This window comes from Prosopis cineraria, unplaced genomic scaffold (genome assembly GCF_029017545.1).
Source record: "Prosopis cineraria cultivar Desert tree isolate PC_DT_omini unplaced genomic scaffold, ASM2901754v1 PC13, whole genome shotgun sequence".
Classification (NCBI taxonomy): Eukaryota; Viridiplantae; Streptophyta; class Magnoliopsida; order Fabales; family Fabaceae; genus Prosopis; species Prosopis cineraria.
The window spans coordinates 6,498,960-6,517,804 of NW_026555344.1; the positions used below are offsets into that span (position 1 = coordinate 6,498,960).

At 29.5% G+C, this 18,845-nt stretch overlaps 1 protein-coding gene across 1 annotated transcript; it reads left to right on the forward strand.

Annotated features, from left to right (window-relative positions):
- The first annotated feature begins 12,584 nt into the window (after positions 1-12,584).
- On the forward strand, positions 12,585-13,374 carry LOC129290639 (uncharacterized). Its single transcript, XM_054927465.1, has 2 exons — positions 12,585-12,767; positions 12,930-13,374. The coding sequence occupies exons 1-2, from the start codon at positions 12,626-12,628 to the stop codon at positions 13,037-13,039; spliced, it is 252 nt and encodes an 83-aa protein (XP_054783440.1). The 5' UTR covers positions 12,585-12,625; the 3' UTR covers positions 13,040-13,374.
- Positions 13,375-18,845: the final 5,471 nt, after the last annotated feature.

The window sequence follows — 18,845 nt, forward strand, 5'->3', positions numbered from 1 at the left end:
TAGATATTACTTATGAACTTCTAGTTTAAGGGTGAATTTGCTCTTTTATCCATAAATGAATAAATAAGGGATAAAATTGAAAAAATAGTTACTCTAATTTTATTTTATATGAAATACAAAAAAAAAACTGTCGAAGTTTGTTTTATATTAAGGACTTGAAGGAGTATTTTAATATCATGCTTTCTGAAAAACACTTGTGACAATAAAAAAATTAATCACATAACTTATATAAACATAACCAAAAAAATTTCTCTCTCTTTCCCTTGAAAATACTACAAACATGATCAACTTACAAGAGAGCTCTAATCTAACGGATCAAAAAGTTAACTTTCAATTTCTCAATCAAATACTCAGCCTAATTACATAGATAAAGCTCGGATATTTAAGTCAGCATTTACAAGCGAATTGAAGACAACGCCTCCCCATTATTCCTTTTTACGATCAAATCAGCAAAACAAAGCCAACGTCCCAAATCCAAAGTTATCAACCAAAAAATGATCACATCGCAGAATAATATGGGGCCCTATTATATTGGTAAATTATGAATTATTACGGAGTTAATATTATAATTAATTATGGTAGTTTATGATTCCAATCGATAAACCCGGCAAGAAATATTGTTTTATTTGATTGAGTAAATTGATTGAACAAGAAAATGGTATCTCTTCTGGATGACCAGATTAAAATCATACATATGGGTCAATGATCAGATTTTCAAGCTGGCCGGCAACATCAGATAATAAAGCAAATGATTGCATTATTGAAGATAAAATTGTGATGCTTGCTCAAAACAAAACGGTTCATCTCTCGCACAAGGAGTCATTTTATTGGAAACAAATAGATGAGTTTGGTAATAAACCATCTGATGATGTCCGAAGCCAAAGCTCTGACTAATCCATCTCAACTAGGTTGGGATCCTTTTGAGGGGATGCTCTATCACCAAGTGCTCCTATATTTTTAGGACTCAAACTCAAGAATTTTGATTAAACTCGCACAGCTACCTTATTAGTTGAACCAAGTACTTGTTGGTGGAAATACCGTGTTGGAATATTAGAGTACTAATGTGTGATTAATGTTAATCACTGTTGTTAATTGGTGTCCCTAAGTTCTATATAAAGGGTGTCATATTATGTTTAGAGGTTAGGGGGTTGAAATCCTACCTCAAGAGGGATGTTAACTTGGTTCTCACCTCATGGTTTAGTTTCCAAATGAGGTTTGTAATTCTTCAAGTAAAGGAATGTTAAGTGGTTTTGTAATCATTATTGTTTAATGAAAAGGCGGTTTTTCATTAATGTTCATTTCTCACAGTTCTTAACATGCCGATAGAGTTTAGATATTCAAAATTCAACTATATTTGTCCCGCAAGTTTTTCCAGCGTTATAACTGAGGTAGTTGTCATCTATGTGGTGAGCAGTAATAAAAATTCCTAATCTAATATTGAAATCTATGAATCACACCACAAATTTCAACATTAAATTCCTAATCTAAGATTTCCTACTAATAAGATTCTTACATCACAGCAGAATTTAAAGCAACTAATTCAAACCAAACATAAATAAACTTGAAAAAATTTAGGGGTGTGTTTAACAACATTGCATTTTTTTTTTTGTGTTTTTGGCCTATTTGGGTTTACCCAAAAAATTTGGCTCTAGTTCGGGCTTGGCCTAAATAGTTGAATAAGAAAAACTCTTTTTTTTTATAAAAAAATATGAAATGCATTATTTTGGCTCAAAAATACCCAACCCACCGATTGGCTCTTGATCCCAGTGGCGAAGCCATGTTTGAGTGAGGGTGGGAAAATACTCCCCCTCACTTTTGAAAAAATTACTAATGGGTACAAAAAATTTTAACTTTGCATCCCAATTCTTGATAGTTTGCACCTATTGACCTAAATAAAAAAAATATTTAGACTCAAAAATTTATTAGATATGAGATATTTTAATGATATAAATAAAATATGAAAAGCATATTTGCATAAAAGACTATATTACCATGTTCAATATAATTTTGTAAAAATAAAAATAATAATCAATCTACTTATATTATTATAATTTTAGTTTTAATGTAATTATTATTTTAAATTATTACTTTTAAAAATTATTAATCTTTAAATTAAATTATATCGCACCCCCTAAATTCAGATTCTAGTTCTGCCATTGCTTGATCCTACAATTTTTTATCTTTATTAAATACACAAACTATTTGATATAAGGCATATTTAACTTACTTCACGTTTGATTAATAAATTGTAGCTAATTATATCATTGAAATTGTTAAAAGATATCTAATTTTCTAATTCTGCCATTCTTTAAAATCAATAACCATAATAAATTGTTGTCTTTAAATTTAAATGATGATAAATAAATGGTTAAATGGTAAATTGCCCCCCAAACTATAGATTCAAGAGTATCTAAGACTCTACTCATATTTTATGTAATGTTCCCTTTAAACTTTGAAAACAGTGCAATTTTACCTTTATTATTAACAAAAATTAAATTTAATCATGAATTAATAAAAAAATGATAGAAAATGACATAAAAAATTAAGAAAAGGAATAAAAAATATAAATATTATAAAATTTATAGAAAATGATCAAAAAAATTACAAAAAAAGATCAATAAACATTTGTTGGTAATTTTTTGTAAATTTTTAGGCCCTTTTATGTTATTTTCTGATCAAATAACGGCCAAAGTTAACTTTTATTAATGATAGAAATTCAATTGCATCAATTTTAAAAGTTGAAGAAAAACATTGTATCAAAAATGATTTTAATATTTTAGACATTATTTAGGAACTTCTAGTTTAAGGGCGAATTTGCTCTTTTATCTATAAATGAATAAATAAATAAATAATGGATGAAATTGAAACAAATAATTACTCTAATTTTATTTTACATGAAATTAAAAAAAAACTTTCAAAGTTTACTTTATATTAAGGACTTGATAGAGTATTTTAATATCACACATTCTGGGAAACACTTGCGATAAAAAATTAATGACATAACTTATTTAAACATAACTAAAAAAAAATCTCTTTCTTTCCCTTAAAAATACTACAAACATGATCAACTTACAAGAGATCTCTAATCTAAGTGATCAAAAAGTCAACTTTCAATTTCGCAAACAAATACTCGACCTAATTACATAGATAAAGCTTGGATATTTAAATCAGCATTTACAAGCGAATTGAAGACAACGCCTTCCAATTATTCCTTTTTATGATCAAATCAGCAAAACAAAACCAACGTCCAAATCCAAAGTTATCAACCAAAAACTGATCACATCGCAGAATAATATGGTGCCTTGGTAAATTATGAATTATTACAGAGTTCATATTATAACTAATTATGGTAGTTCATGATCCCAATCGATAAACCCGGCAAGAAATATTGTTTTATTTGATTGAGTAAATTGATTGAACAAGAAAATGGTATTTCTTCTGGATGACCAGATTAAAATCATACATATTGGTCAATTCTTAAACATCACATTTTCAAGCTGGCCGGCAACATCCGATAATAAAACAAATGATTGCATTATTGAAGATAAAATTGTGATGCTTGCTCAAAACAAAACGGTTCATCTCTCGCACAAGGAATCATTTTATTGGAAACAGATAGATGACTTTGGTAATAAAGATAACTTTAAAACTTATGTCCGAAGCCAAAGCTCTGACTAATCCAGCTCGACTAGGTTGGGACCCTTTTAAAGGGAAGCTCTATCACCAAGCGTTGGTATATTTTTAGGACTCAAACTCAAGACTTGTGATTAAACTTGCACAACTACCTTACTAGTTAAACCAAGTATTTGTTGGTGAAAATACCATGTTGGAATATTAGAGTACTAATGTGTGATTGATGTTAGTCACATTTGTTAATTGGCGTCCTTAATTAAGTTCTATATAAAAGGTGTCATATTATGTTTAGAGGTTAGGGGATTGAAACCCTACCTCAAGAAGGATGTTAAGTTAGTTCTCACTTCATGGTTCAGTCTCCAAATGAGGTTTGTAATTCTTCAAGTGCAGGAATGTTAAGTGGTTTTGTAATCATTGTTATTGTTTAATGAAAAGGCGGTTTTTCATTAATGTTCATTTCTCACAGTTCTTCTTAACATACCGATAGAGTTTAGATATTCAAAATTCAACTATATTTGTCCCACAAGTTTTTCCAACGTTATAACTGAGGTAGTTGTCATCTATGTGGTGAACAGTAATAAAAATTCCTAATCTAATATTGAAATCTATGAATCATGCCACAAATTTCAACATTAAATTCAAATATCTCGGCACAAGCAAACCCATGCCTGGTGAAAGAACCAGTATAAATAAGCTTCCTCGTATTCATATATTCTTATCATATTCTTTTTTTTTAAAAAAAATCATCCACTTATTGTCATCCGTAAGCAATGGCAAGCAATTCCTGGAGGTGTTCTTTGGTAACTCTCTTCATAGTTGCTATGGCGTTATCCCCAACTTTGCCCTGTGAAGCTCAAATTCCAGAACCACCAGGTAATAATTATAAATCCATCTCGGCCGTCACCTCCTTTATTATTATTCTTATTCTTATTATTGATAAACTTCACCTCCTTGATTAATTAGGGTAATTTTTTTTCAAAAAAAGATTAATTAGTGTAAAATATATAGCATGTTCTATGTTAACCGTGAATCTGGGTGTGTTTGAATTTCAGTTAAGTAAAATTAATTATCAAATGGAGTTTCAAAATATTTGATTATGGTGGAGCTTCAAATAGCTTCTCTTACATCGGAATTTTGTAGTCATAATTGATTATTGAATAGAGTTTGAAAAATGGGGCGTTTGGGTGATTTGTTTTTTTAAAAAAAAAACAAAATTTCATAAATCATAATTGATTATGAAGGGGTATTCAGATACCCTATATGACTGGTTATTTTGTTTAAGCAAGTCATTAAACATACGGCTTGCTCCATCTGGTTCAATTATAAATGTTAACTATATAAACTAAATTAAGAACATAATAAAGCTGTTATTAGGATTAAAAAAAGAGTAAAATGATATAAACCTGAAATATTGAGGTATGATTATGAATTTGTGGTGCAGGCACTAATCCGGGTGGGCCCCTTTGTCCAGCGTGTGTGTGTTGCGGTCCTCCTCCACCCGGCAAAACTTGCTGCCAGTGCTGCGTTTCTCCTGCTCCTCCTCCTATTCAGTCTTAATTAATTAATTGCACTCATAATCATAATTATCGTCACATGTCGTGTTTTATACCAATAATAATTATACACATAATGAACTATCATGTTCTTGATATGAGTAAGGGGACATTGTATACGAGATATCTGCTTGTTTCAAATCGCATAATAAAGCTGCTGATGCTTTAGCAGCATTGGGTTCAAGGAGGATGATGCAACCTGGTTGGTTGACTGTGTTTCCATCCTCCATCTGGTTACTGATTTGCAGGGATGTTGATTGCAGTTTAGCTTCTGGTTTCGATAAGGTAGGTGTTGGTTAATGTGTTTGGTTTCTGTTTGTTGTTTTCCTGTTTGTTTGTTTTCTTTTTTTGGTGAGTTTGTGTGTTTGATTGTATGCTAGACTTTTTTGAATGTTTCTTTTGGTTTCGGCTATTAGTGTGTGTAATCTTTTGTTTTGTTTTTAATAAAATTGACTTTTTTTTGCCAAAAAAAAATCGCACAAGCTTGTTGTAAATTATATTGTAATACACGGTGGATTCTCCACCCAATGAATCCATCTCTCGAAATTAAATAAAGCATAACTTCTTTGTATCGATCAACCATCGTTTCCTTTCCTTTTTTAATTAATAATAATTTTGATGATCATATCAATAATAATAATAATTTGATGAAACGGTAGCATCATGTGTTTCTTTGTGTTTGGGCCAATTAAAAAAGAAAGAAAGAAAGAAGATATTTTTTTTCTTTTGGTAGAAAGTACGACCTTGTAATTCTAATAATTGAATTTGAATTTGAATAATTGGGCCTAGTGATTACAGGCATGGTATGGACTTCCAGAGCATTATTCAGACTTTTAAAACCAACATTTATGATGATGTTTTTCATAAAGAAAGAAGATTAAAAAAACCAGAAAAAAAGAGTGGAGAAAAAAGCAAAAATTATGAACATGAGGCCTTTGAGAAATTATGGTTTGTAGAGAAATGATCATAATGCTCTTCAATTATTATTTTTTTTTAAAAAAGAAAGATATCCATTCCCTTTCGCCAATGCTTTTGTAATTACACCTTTGTTAACATCGGAGCTCCAGCGGCCATTGACAAAATTAATTCCTCCAAGGTGACTAAGCTATTGAAGCCTCTTAATTATATAATGCTAAAACTTATATATAAAATAAATCACATTTTCAAATCGAATCTTAAGTGAACATGTTTTTTTTTGGTAATATTACTTGTTAAAATAGTAACTTAACTCATTATTTTTGCAATATTATTTGTACTTAAATTCAATAAGAAAACTTGTCAACAAAACATGTTGCATATTCAATTATATTGACTTGTATAGCATGAAGTGTGCTTATTAAAATTTTAACTTGTTATTATAGTAATGTTGTTTGTTAACTCAATAAAAAAAACTTGTTACAGTATATTTTACATATTCAATATTATTTTATGATAATATGAAGTGAACATATTAAAATTGTAATTTTACTTGTTATTTTAATGTAGAAGCTCCGATAGCCATTGGTCAGGGTCCAATTACTGAATTTATTTTAAAGAAAAAAAATAACTGAAAGGAATAGTGGTCATTTCCCTATAAAACATATATAATTTTAATTTAATCCCTTAATTCTATAATATAATTTTAAAATTATTTGATATTGATTGTGACATAGGCATCGCTCATTGGACAAAGCATTAGAAAAATGTATATATTCAAAATGTGGGACCAAACAAGTTAAAATTGGGAGATCACATTCAAAGACTCTTAAAAAAATAATTCAAAAATAAAAATCAATACAAAATATATTGTCGTTAAAATAAAAAGATGGCTTGTTTTTTTTTAAAAAAAATAGAACTTGTTATTAGCCTTGTTTTGTAAATATTTTTTTAAAGATTATTGAATGTGATTCTCCCTAATTCTCCAGTTGACTCAACGTCTTAGCCTATCACAAATCTTTAGGAGATTGATGCAATCGTTTGTGTGGTTCTAAGTATATGTTGAAAATTCTTTAACCGAAAATTGACAATGACATTGGCCCGAAATGAAAATAATAACAAAGTAAGGCAAAGAAATCATAATAACCTCTCACTATCAAAGCCGTTTATTATTGTTTTGCCAAAAAAAAAAAAACCGTTTATTATTGAACTGGCTAGAACTTGTATTCATTGTTTAATGGTGGATCATGGTTGGATCATAGTTAAACAATTCATGAATAAGTTAATATATTTTATACAATTAAATTAAATAATCATCCATAATAAAAATAATAATAATAAAATTAAATATTTAAATCCAAAAAAAGAGGAAAAAAAGAAAATATCCATCAATACTCTACTATTTTGTCCAATATAATGCATACTTACATTTTTTTTTATATTTGTCATTTTTCTTTATTTTCTATATTTATTTGGTAAAATATATATACGAATTGTAGTTTAGAAATATTGATTAAATTATTAAAAAACTAAAAAATAAGAAAAAAAATATGTAACTAGTTCAAACTGCTAACCACCAGTTCTTTTTATTTGATCCATTTAAGGCTGGTTCAACCAATTCTATGCACTTGCAGTTTTTTATGATATTTGGACCAAACACTATGTTAGGTGTTCAAATAATTCAAGGAAATAAAAGGAAAAAATCTATTACGATGATATAAAATAAGAATCTTGTTCTATATTTTTCTCAATAGTCACGCTTAGGAGAATCTCTAAGGGATTTAAAAGATTGTTTTATTGATGATGATGATGATGATATGATAGATTCTAAGTTGCTAGTCATATTTATGAGGCCAAATATAATTTAAAATAAATAAAATTAAAATAACTAGATAATCAAATAAAACTAAATAAAATCTTCTAGAATCTAAATCTAGATAAAATACTGAATAAAATTTAAAATCTAAATAAAATTTAAAGAAATATCTATATCCAAATAAAAAAGCTAATAAAATCAATCCTAATTTATCTTTTGACACTTCCTTTTTGAATAAGCCTTGATGGGAAATCTATCTGGAATCTTATCACACCGGATCGGTTCCTGATTTAACTAGTCGAATCAACCCGTTTTGTTTGATTCTCATAACATTGGTTGCATTGTTCGTAGGCTCAACTTGTCATAGAATCATAGTTTACATATATCTGCTCATTTCGTATAACATATTGACTATTATATTTAAAACCATATAGATTGTTTTGACTGTGTTATATATATATATATATATATATATATATCAGATGTAGGTTTCAGTGGCTCCATATATACTTGAAAAATCTTTTGTTTCTTATACAATCAAATTAAACATATACATATGTAAACATGACCATGTTGGATTCTAATTTGAGACCTTTTTCAAACAGGAGAGGTTGTTATATCACTGAGACAACTTGCTGTTCACATACTTAAAAAATCCTTGACGACCCAACTTAATTTCTGTTCACTACAATGATAAATATGAAACTCATTATATCTTTCTTATGTGCATACATATTCTCTTCAAGTCATGTTCACAACCCGTTGGATCCCGCCCAAACAATCTTCTACACACATATTAGTTAATTAGAGTGTATGTAATTATGTATATATATCTTTCCAGTCTCTCCCTCCCACTTTGTTCATCTTTTTAAGATTACATATTCTCTTTCATAATACACTTTCCCTTACAAAGTCGTATTTTCTTTCTCTCACACACACCCTTTGAGATTTTATTTTTATTTTTTTCCCTTCTAAATACATCAGAGAGAGGGAAGACGGACAGATTTGGGAGCAGTTAAATACTCTGGGAAACTTTCCAGATGGGAAACGGAATTGCTATTCACTCAAACCCAAACAAGGCAGGAACAACAAATATCTCATCAGAGCTTACTACAAATATGGAAATTATGACAACAAAAGTTCCGTTCCAAACTTCGAATTCCATCTTGGAGTCAATTTCTGGGCACAAACTAGGCTCAATAGAGTTGGTGAAACAGAAAGAGTGGAGGTCATTCATGTTTCTCCGACCGACAACATTGATGTCTGTCTTATCAACACTGACCAAGGAATACCCTTCATTTCATTGCTAGAACTTTGGCCTTTCAACAATTCTGCATATCGAACCACGTCTTCCAATTCATTGCCACTACACCTCAGGACGCGCTCTAGTTTGGAATCTCGGATGACTCTGGTTTCATCAGGTAACTATTTACTGGACAAGCATGTATTAATGGTATTAAAATCCAATCCAAGCTGGTCGTTCAACTAGTCTCCTGGCGAGTCCGATAAAAAGTTTCTGGATAGTCGGAAACCTTCTTCTACCGAACAATGACAGAAATGGCGTCGTCTAAGAAGCTAATTCTAGCTAGCTTCGACGAGAACCTATTCGAGATAGATGTGAAAGAAGTGCTGAAATCACAGGTTCTGAAAAGCATGTTCGAGGGAGGTTGTAGTGTTGATGATGTAATCCAAATATAGAATGTGAATGGCCAAACCTTCGCCAAAGTCATCAAGGATCGCCGGAAGCATGCCATTGCGGCCGTCATTGACGTCAACAGCAACGACGCAGAGTTCTCTCTCTCTCTCTCTCTCTCTCTCTCTCTCTCTCTCCAAATTCATAGATTAATATATTTTTATTATTTTTAGCCTGATATAATATTAAATGTTTGTAATGACTCAGTGGGTAAATTAAAGAGTTTGGATGCTTAGCCTTATTTATTAGGATGTTTTTTTTTGGGACTTATTTAGGATGCTTTTTTAACCAGTAATTAAAGACTTCTATTCACAAACCATTCAGGATTTGTTTAACCACTAATTAAAAATGTATTGGTTGCCCAATTTGGCTCAAATTTGTTAACTACAATTAAAAGTGCACATTACAAACCTCGAATGTACAAAATTGCCTCCAATAAAATAATATCAGTAAAAAATAAAAAAATGCGTATGACAAAGCGCGTGTTAGTCAAAGAAATATAGGATTAAATTGTTAAATTATTTCTATATATAAGAAAATATTAATAAATAAGTGTGTAAAAAGCTCTATTTTTTTTTAATTTGGTAAATGTTTTTTGTTGTTTTACTTTTAAATTTTGGATTTCTAAAAGATTCCTATGTTGTATCGATTATTTTATTTCATCTTTCTATCAATCCATAGCTTTCATCTCTTTAATCATTTTTTGCCTTTCTATCGATTCATGATCTATTTTAATTCATTTTATTCTTCATCATTTCACTTGGTTGCTTTGATTGAAACCCCAATCACTTGGTTGCTTTGATTGAAACCCCAATCACTCACTCACTCAAGCCCAGGGTCAACACACTTATTAAAAATTGGGCAAGTGAAGAATTATCGCTTGGCTTGTGTGCATTTTCAAGCCGACCTATATTCTTATTAATATTGTTAGGTACAATTTAGAAATCTTAATGATGCAGAAAAAGTCTTTGATATAATACCTGAAATATGATGTTTTCCGGATTGCATTTTATTGGGATTTATCCCGCAGCAAATTAAGCCTTTAATGGTGGCAATTGAAATATCCGTGTGTAACAGTGCTGTATAATAATGGAATGAGGCCAACTTCAGTATTCTATCCACCAAGTTGAAATTTTATTCATCAAAACATTTATTGAGTTAACTGTCATTTTGACTAATTGCATCTTATAATAGAAACGAGAGGAGTATATTGACTAGAATTCAACAAGTCATGTTTAAAGGATAGAATTCCAAGTGAAATTTTATTCCTAGAGGTATGTTCTAATTATATAAAGGACAAAGTTGGCTAAGTACGTGGCTTAAATATGAAGAGCATTTTGTACACAAACACGACGCTTTCCTGCTTTTCATTGCACTACTTATTTTATATCGTTTTTTTTTCTTTTTAAGATGATGCAATGCGTGGGTGAATCCAGTTTTGAAATTTATATGTACTATAGTCTATAGACTAAAAATCATTAAATAATTTTTACATTGTTGAAAATTACAATACCATTATTAGGCTGTAAACAACTCCTCCTCCAAACATTTTTATAAGAGACGTTTAACAATTTTATAAATAATTAAACGTATGCAGCAAAAACAAGTAATTAATGTTTCTATAAATACAGTACATAAAATATCTTACAAATACAACTAGTAACGATTTATGAGAATTTTAAAATATGCTGCCTCCATTCAGTATTATATAAAACACTTTTTTATAATATACAAGGCAAAGTAAATCAACTTTGTGCTTATTAAGAAATATAAGTTATATCTTAAAAATTGTTTTTAAAATTATAAGACATTTTTTTAAGAAATTCTTGTATGAACCTAGTGTAGCACATCATCCATGTTCCATTCAATAAAAATATGACATTCAGGTGGCATTAAATATAAATTAATTCTATCATTAATGATAATAGAGAGAGAAAAGAAAAAAAAAATTAAACATGCATTCTATTATAAAAATAAAGTCATTAAAATAATTACACATAAGATTTTATTTGATTGAATTGGTATGATTTTATTAAATAGAGCATGGATAACATAGTGCATAAGCACTTGAAGACAAAATCACACATATTAATAAGGTTTATTAAATACAATTTACAATTTTACATTTTCAAGACAAATATAAACTTTCAAAATAATGACCTTTATTTAATACTTCATTTATGAAAGAATATTAAAGAGAGGGAGAATATGAAAAGAGTAATATTGAAAGAGGAAAATCAATGAAATATTTTCATCAAAGTATTTTATATTTTAGGGCATCAAATTTCTTTTAAAAGTGTCTCATAACTTAAGATGAAAGAAGTATAACTTCTCAATTTTACATTTTTTGTAGTTAATAATCATAATAAGTATTGTGGTCTAAAAATTTAAATCACAATAAATAAACAAAGGTTAAAAATTTGAAAAAAAATATAATTACTCTAATTTTATCTTATATTAAGAATAAAAAAAGTTTTCAAACTTTGTTTTATATTAAAGACTGAAGGGACTATGAGGTATTTGACTCTTTCAAGTTATAATTACTAAGATTTTTTAAAAAATATCCTTGATCAGGGATGTAATCAATATTAGTAAATTTTTTAATTGAGAGCCAGCGTATTAAAAAAGAATAAATATGAAAAAAAGTTATTTTAAATATCATTAACTAATTTATTAGGGGCTTAAGTTAAAAGTATCTTATATATAATACTATGGAGCGAGTAACTATTGTTATTAGAATATCATAAATAGTTTCATCATAAAAATAAAAATATGGAAATCTTGCATGACCTATTTTGTAAACTCCAATAACGTATCCCGTTGGAAATAAACTTAGTAACGTCAAGTCCCATATATTGACTTTGAATTCAAATATTCCGGCAAACACGAGACCATGCATGTGCCTCAGCTAAACTAGCATTATAAATATGTTCAATAACTACATTCTCATTACCATAAAATCTCCATAACAAACCTTTCAGAGTAATATACACTCTTTTTTGTTTAACAAATTAAATGGCGAGTAACTCTTTGAAGGTTTCTTTGCTGACTCTTTTCATCTTTGCCCTGATCATGTCTCCGATGGCAACCTTGCCGTGCGATGCAGCAAGGGCGCCGCCGCCGGGAGGACCAGCTCCAACATCATTTCCACATCCGAGTAAATCCTATTGTTTCCCCTTTTCTCCTTGATGATATTTTCTATATCCCTATTAGTAACAATATTTCATTAAATTTCAAGTTTATGATATCTAATATTGAAATATATTTGTTTGAGGTTGTCGCTACAAGTTTAATTAATTAAATTAATGATGTTTTACAGGAATTCCCATTCCCATATGCCCTCGATGTTTGTGTTGTGCTCCTCCTCCAGCTCCAGGCAAATGCTGCCCTTGCTTTTGCCCTTCTCCAGCTGAACCTCCCAGTTATTAAATTCTCACAAAGACAGACATGATTATACATGCTTTATCTAATATAATTGTTATATGTGTTCACTTTATATGTTCGTTTATGGTTGATGTGGTTTTGCTTATTTCTTATGGATAGAATTTACTTGTTCAATGAGTATCTCTCTACATGTATAATGGTAATAATCAGGTTTGTTTCTGTCACGTATTAAATAAAAGGGGGGAGTCTCACATTCTTCTCACTGCAATGTTAATTTGTTGCAAATGTTTGCAACTCAAGGATATTCATATATAGTATGCGTTTATATATGAATATACTGAGTTGTCTCTGATGAAGCTGATATACTTGTATATGGCAAGGCCAATTTATAGATGTGGATTATGCATTCAAATTAAAATGCTATATATAAAACATAATGTTGTAATAATTAAGCTTTTGATCGATGTGCAGGTATAAAAAAAAAAGATTTTGATGTGTTCGTATGTATAGGATGATACTACTAAACTATTTGGCATACAAATCGAAACTTACATTACTGATAGGCTCATATATATTAAAAATTCAATTTAATCGGATGTAATTTAACTATAAATATTATTATTTGACTATTTAACATTATTAAATCAGATTATGAGCTAATTATACTTTTCTCCGCATAGTAAATTGCGCAGGTTGTTTCTAGATCTTACCTTTCAGGCATAAATTTCTGAGTCCTTTTTATGATTTTATCCCTCGTAATAACCAGAGAGTTGAGAGAATGTGTGAGACAATTAGGACCTGTTTGGTTTCTGTTCTTATTTTTTATTTTTAAAAATTATTTTGTAATACAATTTTCAAAATTTACACTAAAATCTTTATATATATATATATATATATATAGTATTTCAGACTTTGAAATGTTCTAAAACTCCAACTCTATATAGCTGGGGAAATTTTAATTGCAAGAACTAATATATTTAAACCATTATGGAAAAGTCACTTTTTCTCAAGTCACTTTTTCCCAATATATGTTAACTATTTTCTCAAGTCAAATTAATGAATTTCAAAGTAACGTTATTGAATCCCAATTTGGACGAGTCATTTTTCTTAAATAATTTATTCTCAAGTGAAGTTTCATATTTTCACAATATATGTAAGCTATTTTTTGAAGTTGGGTTAGTAAATTTCTAAGTAACGTTAGTATATCTCAATTTGACAAGTCGGGTTAGTGTAAATTTGATGAGTTATGTTAGTATTCATATTCTTCACCAAAGTTAATGACTTCTTCAATAATGCTTGTATTTTCATAAACGGCCTGGAACATTTTAAAAGTGAGTTGGCAACATTTACACCTCAAAGTCTGAAATATTGTAGAAAAATCTATTCCCAAGTGAGGTTTTATATTTTCACTAGTTACAGTAGCAATATCCTATGCTACATTAGTGACTTCAACAGTCTTATGTGATGACAACATTTATACTTGCATATATTTAAATCTGAAATAGACATCAGCATTATATTACATTGATTTCAATACATGTGCACTATATTTGCATTCCTTTTTACACAGAAAATATCCTATCTACATGAATGGTACTTTTGCAATCTTCTTTCCAAAAAATAATATAAACTACAAACTTATTTACATAACTTGTCATCTGCATAAGTACAAAAAATATGGCGTGGGTGTCTATATAAAAAGTCATTCAATAGTAAAATTTCACTGTAAATTTCAAGTCAGCTGCAATACTTTCAACTCTTGTCATTGACGACACTATCTTCAACATCTCTTCATGATTTATACCTTCTCTAATCAATTTAGAAATTAATCTTCCATCTTCATAGGTCATCTTCCTTTGTGAATCTTTTATAAAATGTCCTTCAATGTGAAAATAATAAAATACTTCTTTTACTAAAATACTTGCCATATGGGAAATAAACTTGCAATAACTAGAAGCAACGTACAAATTTATTACTTCACAACTATCCTTTCCGTAATCCTAATCATGATTACAACAATTTAGCATGCATGTTGTATTTTTCAACATTAACATACTTTTCATCATAATATAGAAAAAGTCAACATCTATGTTACATCATTCTTGTTTTTCACTCAATTTTTTTAATACCATCGTTCTCAAAAATCATTTATTGTGTGTGTCTAGATATATAATCTATTAATCATCAAGAAGATTACTTTTTTGGGAGAATGACAAATAAGGACCTTGTAAGAATATTAATGTCAAGTTAGGAATTTCAGTACTGAAACATGGTAGAAGGAGTACTGAAATTTTGGAACATCAGTGTTGAAAAGTCTTAATCTCACATTAATATTCTTACAAGGTCCTTATTTGTCATTCTCCCTACTTTTTTCTTAGCTATAAAAGAGAAATGGTGTAAGACGACATTTACAAAGATCTAAAAATTCTTTCACGTGTGCATGACAAAGAAGATGTTAAAGATAGAGAAGAGGAAATTAAAAATTTTTCTTGCGTGCATGACAGAGGAGAAGATGTAAACGAAGCAATCATGTAATTACCTATTACCAAAAGAGGAGAAGATGATGACCAAGATGATGATCCACTCCACTAATTTTTTGCCCACATTTTGCTCACGAGAGCAGATTTTTTGCACCCAGAAACAAGAATAGAAAATGCGACATAAGCTGATTTGCTGCTACCTTTCAGTGTTTAGGGAAGAGACAATTTTGTAAAATTAGATTATATTTTTTATCCCAATGAAGGACCAAGTCCTTAATTAGAATTTCAAAATATTATGGTTCCTGATTGGGATTAACGTCCTTAGAGAATCCTTAATTGTCATTTTCCCTTAAAAAATATAGGGGCTAATATTAAAACATGTTATTGTTGAGTCCTTTTCTTAAGAATCAGATGGAGTATCTTAATATCATACTTTCTCACGCCATTATTTATGGAAAGTAAAAGGAAAACTTGTGATAAAAAATTAATGACATATTCTCTCCGTTAAAAAATGTACGGTATTTTTTGAGAGGTTGGATATTTAAAAATATAAAACATTTTTAATTTTTCAAGGTATAATTATTATCTTTTTTAAAAAAAAAGCCCCTATTGAATAAACCATTTTATGTTTATTTTAGAGTGAAATACTCTATTAAATAAGGGTAAATATGAAAAGATATGATTAGTTTAAAGACAATTAACTACTTTAGTGGGAAGTGAATTCGGCTAAAAATGTTCTACATTTTTTTAATAAAGGGAGTAACTTATAAACATTTTAAAAAATTTCTTTTCTCTTAACCTTATAAATACCACAAGCATGATCAACTTTCAATTTTGCAATCAAATACTGATCCGCCTAATTACGTGTGGATGAAGCTTGAATTTTAAATCAGCATTTACATACCAATTGAAGACAACGCTTTCCCATTTTTCCTTTTATGAAATCAGAAATACAAGCCAACTTCCAAATCCAAAGTTATCAACCAAAAGATGACATCGCAGAATCGTATTGTGCACTATTATTATGTTGGTTAAACTATAAATTATTACAGAGTCCAAATTATAATTAAATATGGTAGTTAGTTCATGATTCCAATTGATAAACCGGCAAGAAAAATATTGATTTATTTGATTGAGTAAAGTGATTAAACTAGAAAATGGTATTTCTTCTGGATGGCCAGATTAAAATCAACATTGGTCTATCTTTTAAACCTCAGACTTTCAAGCTGGCAACATCAGGTGATAAACAAACATGTTATTGAAGATAAAACAATGATGCCCCCTCAAAACAAAACGGCTCATCTCTCAGGCTAAGACCTCTGATTAAACTTGTACAACTCTCTTACCACTTGAATCTGTTGAGATTACAAAAAGTTGAATAAAGAAAATAAGATTGAACATTCATTGATGAAAATGATATAACATTACACCATCATAATTCTTCATTTGAAGGATTTACGACCACAATTTATTCCTCACTAAAGGTGATGAGAAATAATCCCCACGTATGGGATGAGGTGAGGTTAACACAATATACCTTCCTATTTAAATGCTTGGCTGTCAACTATGACTTAGACTAAGAACTGATCATTATTAACTAACAGCTAACCATGATTAAACAACTAATATTTCAACAGAATCAAGCACTTGGTGGAAAACTGATGGAGTTTAGATGTTCAAGATTCAACTATATTTATCCCACAAGTTTTTCCAACGTTATAACTGAGTTAGTTGTCATCTATGTGACATGCAATAATAAAAATACCTGATCTCATATTAAAATCTATGGATTAAGCCACAAATGTCAACAATTAAATTCAACTATCTATCATTACCAAAAAAAAAAAATTCAAATATCTCGGCACAAGAAAACTCATGCCTGATGAAAGAACCAGTATAAATAAAGCTTCCTCATATTCATTTATTCTTATCATCTTTTAGAAAGCTTAAAAAAAAAAAACGAACTACTAATATCTGCTTATTGTCATATGTAAGCAATGGCAAGCAATTCTTGGAGGTGTTCTTTGGTGACTCTTCTCTTCATATTTGCAATGGTGTTAGCCCCAAATTTGCCATGTGAAGCTCAAATTCCAGAACCACCAGGTAATAATTATAAGGCCACCTTGATCATCACCTCCTTAATTCTTTATCATTATTTTTATTTAAACTTAACCTCATTGATTAGTGAGGGTAAAATATATAATATTTTCTCTATTAGGTATGTTTGGATTTTAGTTAGGTAAAATTTATTATCAAATGGAGTTTCAAAATATTTGATTATCACATGTACTTGGATACCTTTCACAATCAATTATGGTTCCTAAAATTCCATTTTGAAAAAAAAAATCATCCAAACACCCCTTTTTTTAAACTCTATTTGATAATATTATGACTCTAAAACTCTATTGTGGGAGAAACGATAAAGCTCAATTTGAGAATCAATTATTTTTTCTAATAATCAATTTTTTTAGGATCAAGTTTAGCTAACTGAAATTCAAACACACATAGGTGAAGTTTCAAATAACTTTTCGCGCAATAGAATTTCAAGGCTATAATTGATTATTAAATAGATTTAAAAAAAATAAAATGTTTGGGTGATTTTTTTTTTTCTCAAAGCAGAGTTTCATAAATCATAATTGATTATGAAGGGATATTATAAACACACCCTATAACTGGCTATTTGTTTAAGCAAGTCATTAAACATGCGGCTTGCTCCATCTGGTTCAATTATAAATGTTAAGTATATAAACCAAATTAAGAATATAATAAAGCTGTTATTAGGATTAAAAAAGAGTAATTTAGGCATAAAATTATATAAACCTGAATTATTAAGGTATGATTATGAATTTCCGGCGTACGCACTCATCCGGGTGGGCCCGGCTTTGTCCAGCGTGTGTGTGTTGCGGTCCTCCTCCACCTGGCACAACTTGCTGCCAGTGCTGCGTTTCTCCTACTCCTCCTCGTACTCAGTCTTAATTAATTAATTAATTACACTCATAATCATAATTATCTTCACATACCGTGTTTTATATCAATAATAATTATACACATAGTTAACTATCATGTTCTTGATATAAGTAGGAGGACATTGCATACGAGATATCTGGTTGTCTCAAATCGCACAAGCTTGTTGTAAATTATATTGTAATGCACGGTGGATTCTCCACACAATGATTCCATCTCTCGAAATTAAATGAAGTATTACTTCTTTGTATCGATCAATCATCGTTTCCTTTCCTTTTTTAAGTAATAATAATTTTGACGAAACAGTCACCATCTGGCCTGCTATTGCCACTTGCTTTTTTTTTTTTTTTTTTTGACCAACTATTGCCATTTGCTAATCATCTCCAATTCGTTGTAGCAAAGTGCGA